Genomic DNA, 13,797 nt, shown 5'->3' on the forward strand with positions numbered 1-13,797 from the left:
ATAACTATCATTAGCTTACAGCTTTAAGTGTTTAAGGTATGTGCTAACTAAAAATAAAGACAAGATGATAGTTTTGCATTGTTTGGGTGAAGTTTAATAAACTCCTTGCTATCTAAAATATAACAGGACAAACTATAACTTCAGCCAAACCGATTTACTCAGGAATAAATACACTTCTAAAAAAAGCCAAACAATAACATTTAAGTGACTTATGTATGTTTAACCTGAGTAGCGACAGACGGCGGTGGGTTTGAAAACGATTTGCCCAGAGTCTGGTGTTCTCACGGGCTCTAGTTAGCCTTGCCCCCGGCTAGCTATCGAGCTAGTGGGTAACAGACGTCTCTGAAAACGTTGGAGCGCTTTTGAAAATATGTGGTGTCTTGATAAACTGAGCAGATATTTAAGTTTTACACAGCTACATTCTCGCCTGAAAATATGTTAAACGTTTATTTTGTGACCCAGAAAGAGTAATAAGAGTAATATTAAAACTAACCAGCTGCCGCCATTGTTGGAAACTGAGCTGGGCTGCGCTATGAATTCTGGGACAGAGCTACTTCTTCTTCTTTGGGGTTTAATGGCAACTGGCATCCTTGTACATGCAGTGCTGCCATCTTCTGTTTCAGTCCGTTATTACACTCTTAAATCCTACTACTTATTCCTGAGTCTTTTGTGATCTTACAAAGCTTCAAACGGCGTGTCAACTATTAAATCAGTCGTGACTAGTCGACTAATCGTGGCAGCCCTAATGTGCAGTGGGGCACATGCATACTCAGGACAATATAGCCAAATGTGCAAGGGCGTGCTTTTGGTGATGCAAAAATACTCTGATAAGTCTAATAAGTTAGTATTCAAAGTATTGTGAATCAACTTTTTGGGTGACCACCTGATGTTTCTCAAGAGGAAGCAAACAGCAGGATCACTGCAAAAGAAAAGAATGACTGTGTTGCAGTGGAGTCCAAGTCCAGACCTCAACCTGATCGAAATGCTGATACGGGACCTTAAGAGAGCTGTGCATAAACAGATGCCCGCAAATCTCAATGAGGTGAAGTGAAGTTGTAAAGAAGGGGGGGGGGGGGGGGGGGGCAAAACTTCTCCATAAGGATGTGAGAAAAATGGAAAGTTACTGCTGTTAAAGGTGGTTCTGCAAGCTACTGAATCATTTTCACAGGACTGCTCATCACAGACGTTTGTATTTATAGACATTAAGAATGAATAATAATTTAATTCCCATCATTCTTAGTTCCTCTGTGTTGATGAATCAAGGTGACTCACCCCGATGATGGCGTTGAGTTCAGCCATAGTGACCTGCTTGGCCCTCTCCACAGCTTGGACCACCTGTTGCTGGTGCTACACATACACATAAAGGGAGAAAGTGAAAGAAAGACATATTACAGTGCATAATCATCCACGGTGTGTACTGGGATATATACTGTAAGCATAATGTGATGTAGAGTATATTGCATGTACACTCAGTAATGACACAACGGGGACTTTTACATTAAACAAGCTAGAGAAACGCTGCTGCCTCCATCCAAAGCCGGTACAGGTAGTGCAAATAAGATGGTCTGGATGGGGCAACCATGCATTCACACAACACAAACATTGAGAGAACGTCACAAAAAAACGGAAGCGCACACACTGTAGCCAGACACGTACAGATACGTGCGCATTCACACACACCGAGAGCAAGGCTAACGAAAACCTCAGCTCTGTTTGAACAAAATCCCAATGTAATCAGTCGCACAAACTCAAACATACATGTGTGTGCCGCTGTTGCACACCTACACACAGAATACACACAGTGTCAATATTGATCAAACTGACAAAGCTGTGACCTTGCTGTCTCCAGGTAGCGCACTCAGTGTACACTCACACTTGGAGACAAAAAAAAGGAGGGTGTCTGCAGGTTTGTATTTACACAATGTACACACCTGCACAAAAAACCCTCCACGCACACACAAATGTACAGTAAAAATCACACTGACGCAGTAGAATTAAACTATAAAAATGGTTTCCTCTCATTTAATCTGTTTTGTTGTCTCGCCCAAAGTCAGAGCAACAATGTAACAATATATCATCAATAATTCTGCTCCTCTAAGCACATACAAATTAAATTACGGCTTTAAGGAGCAATTAATGAAGCAAAACACTCGTGCAGGAATGGTGATAATGTTTCTGAATGATAAGAGGCCCTGAAGCTCTTAAAAAAAGTATGTATTTAACTTAGAGTAGTCAGAGAGCTTACTTCATGATGTGCTGTATAGCTGCGTCTATGCTAAAGACTTCTGCTTTGTCTCCAGTTACACTGAAAGTTGTGAGATTTATTATGTTATCAGCGCCATTCGCTATTGGATAGTTCATTAGTAAATAACCCCAGAAACACATACAATGCATATGACTGTAATACCTTGTTTTCACCATGGGGCATTACATTAAATAATAATAATAATAGTAGCAAATATTAGCTGACTGTAACATGACATGGTGGCCCCTTCAAGTCAGAAATGTAGAAGTATCAATCACATCTGCTACACTAACTGTGAAATTGTTATTGTTATATATTATTGTTGGTTTGATTTATTTATCTTAAAAATTAGCCAGTTGTTGTGTTCGCCTAACAGAGCCAGATCAATAATTTGTTGGAGACCGTTTTTAATAATGCCGCCTCTGTGCACCGCCGCATTGGATTTAAAATCAAACACTCAAGACATGATTGAAGTGCAGGCTTTCAGCTTTAATTCAAGTCGTTAAAAAAGAAAGAAATATTCAACTGTTTAGTATTTACTGATATTTTTATAGACAGTTCCACATTTTCAGAAGCAAAAAGTCTAGAACCCATGAACATCAATGCTGTGTTTCCTACCTCAGGATGCTCAACTAGACTTTTACTGCAGCTGCTTTTAGTTGCTTCTTGTTTGTCGGTTCTTTGCCTTAAGATTTGTATTAAATACCTGAAAAGCGTGGTCTATTGGTTTGAGAACAAGTGAATCACTTTTTGCCTTTAAAAAGTACCCATTTTCTTTTCATTGATAAACTCTTGGGTTGTTTTTTCAGTCTGCTTTGGTTCATTTTCCATTCACATCATCAGTAAACACTACTGACATGGTTCTACTGGCAGCCGTAACATTGCCTCCAACTTTTCTCACAGATTTGCTGTTAAAAAAGCTGAGCTGGTCAGTGGAGTCCTTATTTTTAAGAATAAACCAAATTGTAGATTTGGCCACTCGTAAAGTTTTTGCTTTCTCTCGGTTTATTTTGCTTTTTCAGCCCGATGGTGGAATTATTCACTGGCAAAATTACAGTGAAAATAAAGTGAAATACAAATGCAACATTGTCCAGTTGACATTAAGCCTGAAACTGTGGGACTCAGAGGCAACACTAAATGTTTTTATCCAACAAATTATGGATCTAACTGTATATAATACAGAATTCTGTCCAAGTGACAACATTCCACTGAAAGTTAACGTTCCATTATCAATATGCTTACTTTAAAATGTAAAGGATTTGGATGAATTAACATCTGTGTAGCAAATCAGGATTAGTATTTAAATTCTTCAACTGTTAAATGTCCTGTATGCCAGCGGTCCCCAACCCTCGGGCCTCGGTCCGTGAGTCGTTTGGTACCGGGCCGCGAGAGTTGCGGCTCAGGTGTGAAATGTGTGGTTTTCAGGGGTTTTATCGGTTTTCAGCATTATTTTGTTATCGTTTTTATCGTTAACTCGGTTTTCCTGGGTCTTTTCACGTGTGTTATGAATAAATCTTCTTTTTTTCGGTACCGGTACTAGTTTTATTTTGTTGTATTTATCTGCGACACCTTAAAGGCCGGTCCGTAAAATATTGTCGGGCATAAACTGGTCCGTGGTGCAAAAAAAGTTGGGGACCGCTGCTGTATCCAGTATATGATTTCTGATATTCTGTGAGGAAGTGTCTGAGGTATGAGTGGTTTTCTCCCCTTTTTTGTGCCAGCATGTTGCTTGTGCATGTGTAAATGTCTCTGGCTGTAGTAACACTTACCTCTTGAGAGAGGAAAGGGATGATCTGAGCACAGATGGCACTGAGACGCTTGACAATCTCCGCCTGTGATGGAAAGAGAGAGAAATGAGAGTGAGAGACAGAAGGAGAGAGTAGTAGGGGATATATAATCATGTTGCATATTGCAGGATCATAAGTACACAATGAGCACAGAGCATATGATACACCTCTACAGCACATTAAGCCTTTGTTGCATTTAAACACCTTCTTAATGAGCAAGAAGTTCTGTCAGTGACATTTCTGTGAGACTGAGAGAAGAAACATGTGGGGGATTGTGTGAGCGAACAGCAGAGGTGGTGGGATGGAGGCAGCATTAGAGCTACGCTCATCATTTGGGTCTTTTAGCACCTTCACACTAGTTTCACTCAGCTTGTCCTCACGATCCAACAATAAACATACGAACATTCACAGAGAGCCGAAAACCTCAGAAGATTCCTCCCGAGCTCTCCACCTGTCTCAGCCGGCTATTTCATGTTATTATGTTTGTCCATTTCCGAAAACTGTGAAAATTCACGAAAATGCTTTTTCTTGGTCCCCTTATCCTCCATCCATCATTCACACCAGCAGCAATAGTGCCCTTCCTAAGAAAACTGCTGCCCACACACACACACACACACACACACACACACACACACACACACACACACACACACTCTACACCAGTGCACACAAACACACAGAAACAAAAGCACACTCCCTCTCAGCCTTGCACACAAACACACACGCACAGTGAACCTCTGCGGTGTGTCTAATTCTATCTGTCTGAGTGCCCTCAGCCTCATTTTGTTCTCTTCTTCACTCAGCCGTTCTCTCTTTTTCTACAACAGCTCTCACACTGAGCCATTATTACCCTATTCATCCTCTTCCTCCCATCCCTCTCCCCCTCTCTCTTCCTCTCTCATCTCCCTCCCCTCAGTTGCTCTCTTTGTCTATTTCCCCATCTTTCTATTTTTCTATATTATTTCCTCTCTTTTATAATCTGTCGGCCCTCTTTTTCCCTCAGCTGCTCTTATTCTTCCTCTATAACATCAGTCGCTCTCATGTTTTTGGTGATTTTTCTCCAACAGTCTTATTTTTCCCCCCTTTTTCCTCCATCTGCCCGTCCTGCTTTCAGTCTCTCTTTCTCTCTGCATCACTTCATCCTCACTAACACATGTTGCTGGCACTTAGAGGCGTTGAAGAGGAATAGATAAAAGACAGCAGACGTGGCAATGGAGGGCAGCGCAGGACTGACGGGGCTGTGTATGCCATCATACAAAGGCTCTCAGAGACACGCACCATTCAACCAGCCTTTCGGTTACTCTCAACGAGGCTTCGTAAACAATTAGCACCAGACACCCGGCTCAGTTCCAAGGACAGACACAGCTTCATGCGTGTGTAAACCTATGCATTCATGTGTAGATGACTGTGCCTCAGCTCCTTTGGTGTATTTCTATAAAGCATGCGTGTCTGTATGTATGTGAGGACCACAAAGAGTTAGAAAGAAGAACTTGGCAAACCTGAATATATTTTTTATAACTGGAAGTATATTATCCGCCTGCTGCCAATGTGAAACTTTTACTACATTAAACTCAAGGGAGTCGTTCTTCTGTATTCAAGTGGTATCTGTTCTTCTGAAACCTTGGTCAGTCTGCTTGACTATACTTTAGCCTGTTGCTCGTTCAATCTGTCCAACTAGATCGCAGATGGAAATAAATCAAAGCACTCGTAATAGAAGCAGGGAAATATTGAAACATGAGCATTTGTACAGTTCTGCCAATCTTTACTTCTTTAACACAGCCTGAACTCTCTTAGTCAAGCTTTCTTGTAATTTCTTTAGGTAGTCGTCAGCAATAGCTTCTTGAAGGTCATTCAAAGCTCTTCCTTGGATGTTGGCTGCTTTTTATTCCATTCGCTGTAAAGATGATCCCACACTGCTTCGGGTCTGCGCTCGAGGAAGGCCAGCCTATAACCGTTTGTGTTCCACTGTGTTTTTTTCTATCCAAGTATGCTTTTACAGCATTTGCATTGTCTGTGGGACTATTGTTGTACTTCTTTCCTGATAATGTTAAAAAAAGAAATTTCAAATTGCTGAGATGTGCCATGTTTTCAGCTAATAGCTCTTTGGGAATCACCTTGTTGGTGTAAAAATATCATTTATGCCAGTCAAACATGGCATTTAGATTCAACTAAAGAAATGGGAAAAAATGATGTGTTGTGCTAGTAACAAAGACACTAGAGACAGAATTTAAAGTGGTTCATCCCTGGAGTTAGGTGACTTGTTTACGCTTGAATAATTCACGGGTCAGTGTTAAGAAAACATTTCCTTGAACATAGTCCGGTACAAGGACTCTTCCTCAATTTCGGGAGTGAAAATGAGAGAAAAAAAGCAGCAAATGTCAAAAGAAAAATCTTGAAAGACTTTCAGATGGCCTGAAGAACTATTCCTCAAGGCCTCAGTAAAACATTAGAAGAAAGTCTGGCTGCTTGGAAGCAAAATGTAAAGCAATAATGGGTGGCTCAAGACTGTTGCACAGTACCGTATATCTGTTGTTGCTCTGAGTTGACACGAACAGCTTTAGAAATAGGAAACAAGTTCTTATGAATTAAAAAAGATCACACTCTGGGAACAGTTTGATCCACAAATTGCTCTAAGTGGACACATGTTTGAGGATTAACTGTCATTTTGTAATTTGTGAGATGGTTCACAACCACTTCTCACTGAGTTTTTGCTAATTATGCAGGGTATAGTTCAGTACACTTCAGTGTTCAATGTTCTCCTCCATTAATTATCTTTGCAACTATGCCAGATTGCCGCTTATCATGCAACAGGTTGTGCTCAGCCATCAGATCAATTCAGATGACCTGGTTCAGTTTGGCCAGTAGGAAACCGATCTGACAGTACTGATGTTTAACCATATGTCCGATAACCAAATACAATCTGAAGGGACTGACCTGAACATGGTTGGTCTATGAAGCCACTCTTATTTACTGTCCCCATAACTTTGATCTTACGACATACAAACAAACTTTACTGGAAAGATAAAAAACAAAAGTTAAAGAGAAGATCATAAACAAACAAACTCCACGTTATGCCTGAGAGACAGTAGGTATTATAAGCACAAGATACCAATAACTGATGGGTTTTACAACTGGACGAAAGCGAGCTTGCTGAAGCAGCCTGAGCCGGGCCGGGTCTCAGAAACAACACAGCACACTGTCGTTCCACTGTCCAACCGAAGCACAGCCACCGGGGAGGACTGGCAAAGACTGGCTGGATGGAGGGATGAATGGATGGATAGATACAAAGGAAAGCAAGGGACTGGTCAATAAACACCTGAGGGCAGATACCCTGCCAGCTGGCATGGAGTCAGACAGCGAGACAGAGAAAAAAGCTTCAGATGAAACAGAGAGAAAATATAGGTGAGGGAATAGCTTTTCAATCACAAGGGCAAAAATCTACCAAAACAGTCTCCAGAATAAACAGACTGACAGAGGAAGGGAAATTGAAAGAAATGAAGACAAGGAAGAAGAAGGAATGCTGGGACAAAGACAGTCTGTTCCTGAGGACTGTTCGAGCCACAGGCATAAAAACACACATGCTCCATGTATGACGGTGTCTTCATGTAACAGACAAGCTCACTCAGTAGAAGCACACCTAGGCTTTTCATCGCTGACAGGATGCAATCCTCTCAAATCTAAAACAACTATGCAATTACCAGGCTTATGCAGGTATATTCCGCATCGATTATATACCACATATTGTAAAATACATAAATATCTACGTGAAACCACTAAAAAAAAATGTCAGTACCCTAGACACAGCACACTGTACTAAGTCACATCAAAGACTGTCAGAAACATGACATCCAGCATGATGATATCTCTGCAATTCAGCAGAAGTGAAGAGTTTAGTCTATAAAAAGACAGATGTGTTGAGCTGATGTTTCTCTTTAAAGTGGTCAGCAGCACATGATTTGACATCATGATTAAAAATCTGAATGCAAGTCAGACATACATGCCAATAAACTGTCCTTGACCCAACATTTTGGACCCACATTCAGCTGTCAGTCAGGAGGAACTCCAAAGACAGGCAGGAGGGACAGTTTCCACACCAGCATTCGGCTCAGTGGACCATAATGCAGAGGCAAGAGTGACGCTTTGAGTTAGAGGTGTAATTCTTAGAGTTTGACTGTAAAAAAAAAAAACCTCATTCTCCCGCACTTACTTTGCAATTGCTATCTGCTGCTCTCCGTCCACCCACATATTTAACCCACACGATAAACGCAACATGTTCCTGTCTGTTCTATGAAGGCTGTCAAAATGCATTCTGGAAAATGCTGAAAATGACTAACTGAAGTAGAAATAGTCCAGACAGGTGGGAAGATGAGGCTGTGTGTACTCTAAAAAGAAAATTATAACACTCACAAGATAAGCAACTGCAGAATGATGGCGTATCTGCCTATGCAATTTTCTTAAAAAAAAAAAAAGTGCAAGAGTTTGGCTTTGCTCTGACAAAGCCAAAGTTTGTTTCGTAGGGAGGTTGTGTTACGCGTTACGTGTTACAATCTGCACGCAGCTGTTTGCTTAGAATGGCAAAGCATCTTGTGTTTTTTTCATCCTGTGTAGCTTCAACATATCGCCAGACAAAGCGACGAAGACTAAATGCAGAGAAACTCAAATGAAGGGCTAAACTGAAAGTCCCATTTCTCCGAGCACACACATTTTCACTTTTGACATTAAAGTAAACTTGAGCTGGAACAATGGGGAAGCCACTTCCCTGTGAAAGATCAGCATTCAATTTGGTCTCTCAGCATGACAGCGAGCAACACTGACCGCCTTCGTCTTGCCAATAAAGCTTGGTGAATTTGAATGTGATGAGCATGGGTTGAGATTGGCACGGGAAGAGGAAGATGGTGCCCAGTGTGCTCTGGCACTGCCAGCTGTGCCAGCCTCTGAGTCCCACTATGGCTGAGCAAGCCAGCTTTGTGTGTCTGTGTGTGCGTGCGTGTGTGTGTGCATAAGTGTGTGAGTGATACCCCTCTACTCGCTCTAATTGCTCCTAACAAAAATCTCTGCCACCTCTCTTAGCTCCTATTCCGTTTCTGTTCTTTGCTCCCCCTCTTGCTTGTTGCTGGAATAGTTACTGGTTGGAAAAAGGAAGAGTGGAGCACCGAAGGCAACGGGCAACTTTAAATTGAATGCATTCCACAGTGAGCGTGGCAGATGATGCTACTGAAAACAGAATATCCAGTCATTTTCACATCGATATAAAAGGTTTTACAAAACTGTTCTGTGGTGACAGAAAGAGTAATGAGCTTCTGACCTTCGTAATTTATACAAGTGGTGGCTCATAGTATTTGTAAATCACAGTGAAAGCTCATCTTACTGCGTTCATGGCACTAAAGTTGTTCTAAAAGCATCGTATACATTTGTGCAAGTTTTTGCAAGCGTATGCGTTTTGCGAGTGGACTCATAATCATTCAAATACACTCTCTACTTCCAACACAAGATAACAGAAACCAGTAATTGATAAAGTAAAAGATCCAGTTTATTTAAAAAAAAGAGAAAATCCTCAAAATTTATAATATTATGTAATACTAAACACATTTTAATCATCATCGTTTGGCATCAGAGTATCGGACTCCGGTACTCGTCCGATACTCCGGTACTCTTCGGCCATTGCCCGCTTGATGAAGTCGATCAGTTCACGTATCTGGGCAGTGTGATAACACCGGACGGTGGCTCGGAGAAGGACATTGCCTGTCGGCTCGGAAAGGCAGCATCGGCCATGCGCAACTTGAAACCGGTTTGGAGATCGACCACCATCTCGATATCATCTAAAGTCCATTTGTTCAATACGATAGTTGTACCGATGGCTATCTATGCGAGTGAAACGTTGTCGACGGCAACAATTATCCGACGACTGAATGTTTTCCAACAGCACAGCCTCCGACGGATTCTCAAGATTTCGTATCGAGTTACCAACGAGCACACTGCCTCACGACCGCTAGCGGACATGGTATTGGAGCGACGATTCCATTTCGCCGGTCACGTTCTTCGCCAACATCGGAAACGATTACCGGAGATAGCCATGTTGTGGAGACCCGCCAAGGGGTCACGGAGCCACGGACGACCAAAACAGACATGGAGATGGTCATTCATTGAGGACCTGAAAGCGGTCGATCTTTCATGGGACGAGGCTGAAGATGTGGCTGCAAACCGACCTCGTTGGCGATCCCTTGCCGCCCAATCCGCCATCCAGCGCAGGAGGAACTAAGTCTAAGTTGGTATCATTACGAGCAGCAGTGTGGTGACTTTTGAGGGTTATGGTAAATATTTGTAGCCAATGACGTACTAATCACCCACTGATTGGGGTGGCAGACACATCGCTGTTCGGTGAGAACAACCATTCCCACTTCCTCCCTTTCAGTACCCCCCCCACCTCCTCCCCATATTTCCTCTTTTTCTCCAAGCAATCAGCCTTCTTCTTTATCTATTCTGCTGGCTCATTTTTCCCCACTTCCACGGTGTCTCTCTTGCTCTCTCCCTCTGTTTTCCCTCGGTGCACTTGGCTCTGCTCTTTTGCTCTCTCTCTGCCCTTCTTCTTATTCTCTCTCATTTCTCTCCCCTTCTTGCTCCATCTCTCTGCCCTGTTTCTCTCTCCCAGAGTCTCCCTCTACCCTCCTATTTTCTCTCTCCTCTCTCTCTCCTCTGGGCAGCGTGCCAGCTCCTCTTCCCTGGCACCCAGCCAGCTCCTTTCCTCCACTTCGCCTCCTCCACCCTTCACTCCCTTCCTCTATCCCCCTTGCCTCTGATTGATGGCCCCACTATTCTGGAAGGAGAGGAAGGGAAACAGAGAAAGAAAGAGGGAGGGGGGCACCAAAACACACAGACACATACACCAAAACGACACACATACGAGCATGCACGCACCCTCGGAATTGTGCATATCGCAACTGAGCCCACAAGTACGCACACAAAAGCCACCGCGAGCATTTGTGCACGCACATACACACGGACCGAGCAACAAGAGCACACAGAAAACCAATCTAAACAGAACATAGGAGCACGCATACACAGAGCTGTGTGCAGAGCAAGCAGCCTCACAGCATGGGACCGACACCCGCACACTTGCTCCAGCACATACACACAGGCACAGATTCAACCTTCAGTGCAGAACCAATGCGAGATAGGCAGCGGAGCGGGCAGCAGAATCATTTAGAATAAAAAATACAGACAGACAGCTCACTTCGACTTTCTCATGAACACACGTATCCAATCATACATGGAGGTGCCACACAGTACGAAACATGTACTTGCAAAAACTTCACACAAAAGGCACATAGATAATTTCGAGACGCACAGATGCACGGTCCTTACACCCTCTATGCTTCTGAAATACACAAACACACAAACACACACACACACACACACACACACAAGCCTGTGACAATGAGATTCAAAATCTCTGCCTTGCAATTGTGGTTGAAATTTGATAGTTTTCTAGATCTTGCGCTCTCTGACTCCATTATACACTAAGCTATTAGTCATATTCACACTGTGCCAGCTCACCAGCTTGCATTGACAGACTGCATACGGCTTCAAACCCATGTCATCCACAATGCAATCAGACACAAAGTAGCCAGAGTAGCAAAGCTGGCTGCAGAGTATGCACGCATGAAAAGGCATTCAAAGACGTGCGCATCACACACACCGACACCTACATATACGCTAATGAATGTTGCTTTTATGTATCTCATTGTTGCCGGGTCTGTGAGATGCTGAAACATATGCTCTATGGTGTGGGACACAGTTTCTTAGATTTAGCCTTTTTATTTTTTCAGCATCTGCTTAACAGTCACTCTATACACGCACCAGCCACTTTATTAGGTATGCCTGTTCAGGTGCTTGTTAGCGCAACTCTTCAATCAGCCAAACTCATGGCAGCAACTCAGTGCATTTAGGATGGGGGAGAAAAGGTGACTTTTAAACATTGCATGGTTGTCGTTGACAGACAGACGTGTGTGAATATTTCAGAAACTGCTGATCTACTGTGATTTTTCTCCACAACTACGTCTAGGGTTTATGAAGAATGGCCAAAACTGAGAAACTACTCAATGAGAAGCAGTTCTTAACTGCCTTGTTGATGTCAGAGGTCAGAGAAGGCAACAGTAACTGAAAACACCACTTGTTACAACCAGCAGAAGAGCATCTCTGAACCGCCAACATGTCAAACCTTGAAGCAGATGGGCTACAGCAGCAGAAGACCACAGCAGGTATCACTTCAGACACCAAAGAGCAGGAACCTGAGGCTACGATTCACACAGGCTCACCAAAATTGGACAACAGAAAATCAGAACAGTCTTGCCAAGACTTATGAGCTTGCCTATAGCGGTATTAGTCAGTATAACAACAATCACTTCACAGACAAACTTTGAATTCGTTTTGCTTGACTTTTCTACTTTACTTAAACTTTAGAGTCTAGCCGTGGTGCTGAAGGAAATCGAATTCAGTACAAAGACACAGCCATGCTTTACGCTAAATGTTTATATCAACATGCTAACGTGTTGATGTTTAGCAGTTTAACTTGACAGTACTTAAATTCTTCATCCTTTTATCAATTTGTCTAGTTGCACTTCTGAAGCAAATTTCTTTGCAATTCATTTAAAATCGGTTGAATCATTACCTCCAAAATAACAAATGTCAATCAATCAAAGTTTATTTCTATAGCACATTTAAAAAGGACCTGTGTTCATCAAAGTGCTTCACACAAGTGCCGGAACGCAGGTTACAACAAAAGATAACAAAAACAGTTATAGTTACAGTAACAGTTACAGTTATGTAGCACAAATGCAGACCGGGTGGAAGTCCGAACTAGATTAAACAAGTGAGTTTTTAAGCACAATTTAAATGATTGTATGGATTCGGATGTGTGAACATCAATAGTTCGGTTTGGGTGCGGCAATTGCAAAAGCTCAGTTCCCTCTAGTCTTTCGTCTGGGCCTTGGTTGCACTAAGAGCAGTTGGTTAGAGGATCTGTGCTCTCTTGGGGCGATACAAGTCGATGAGGTCAGTAAGGTAACTAGGCGCCAAGTTATTTAAAATTGTAAAAGTATACAAAAGGATTTTAAAATGTGAACTTCATGATGAGTGAAAGATAGTGGAACACAGAAATATCATACTTTTATTATTACTTTGGTATTTAAAATCAACGTCTCACTCATTGTGCTACAAGAATGTCTTTAAACAAAACAACGTGAAGCAAGAAACATGAAGCAAACACCAGAATATGTTATCTATAGTGAAAACTACAACTGTGTCTTCCGAATTTAGCCAGCTTATTTATTCCAGTTCAAGCACAGGTCGCTGGCACAACATACAGCCCTTTCAAATATATATGCACATGTCAAAACACACACAGACACACACACAGAATTATAGGCAATATAGTCTGTGAAGCAACCAGAGATCCTCTGCCAATGTGACAAAGCTATTACGCTAATAAAGGTTATCTTATCTTATCTTATCTTATCTTAAAAGGCTAGCTCCCTGGGAATTTAATCACATGCTTTTATCTTTCAACTCATCTTTCTTTTTCTTTTTCACTGTGTTTCTTTTTCTCTCAACTTCTACTCTATCATTCCTAAAGGGCTATATCAAACTAGCCAGCTCTCGCTGTCTATGCTTCATTATTCACAAATGAGCTCTGCAACACATGTATACAAAAGCAAACACACACACGGTTTGAAGAGAGAGAGAGAGAGATAAGGAAAGAGAGTGTGA

General features: G+C 42.1%; 1 protein-coding gene across 1 annotated transcript in view; it reads right to left on the reverse strand.

The window, feature by feature from the left end:
- Nucleotides 1–13,797, reverse strand: part of tle2b (TLE family member 2, transcriptional corepressor b) — a 79,765-nt gene that overhangs the window by 24,696 nt on the left and 41,272 nt on the right. The window contains exons 5-6 of the mRNA XM_085348774.1: nt 4,015–4,077; nt 1,273–1,347 (exon numbers count right to left, since the gene is read on the reverse strand). Coding sequence (XP_085204900.1) covers nt 1,273–1,347; nt 4,015–4,077 — 138 coding nt within the window. The remainder of the gene's footprint in view (nt 1–1,272; nt 1,348–4,014; nt 4,078–13,797) is intronic.

The sequence above is a fragment of the Diplotaxodon limnothrissa genome, linkage group LG23, assembly GCF_057381915.1.
Source record: "Diplotaxodon limnothrissa isolate DT_005_m linkage group LG23, D_limnothrissa_male_GT1.1, whole genome shotgun sequence".
NCBI classification, from domain to species: domain Eukaryota; kingdom Metazoa; phylum Chordata; class Actinopteri; order Cichliformes; family Cichlidae; genus Diplotaxodon; species Diplotaxodon limnothrissa.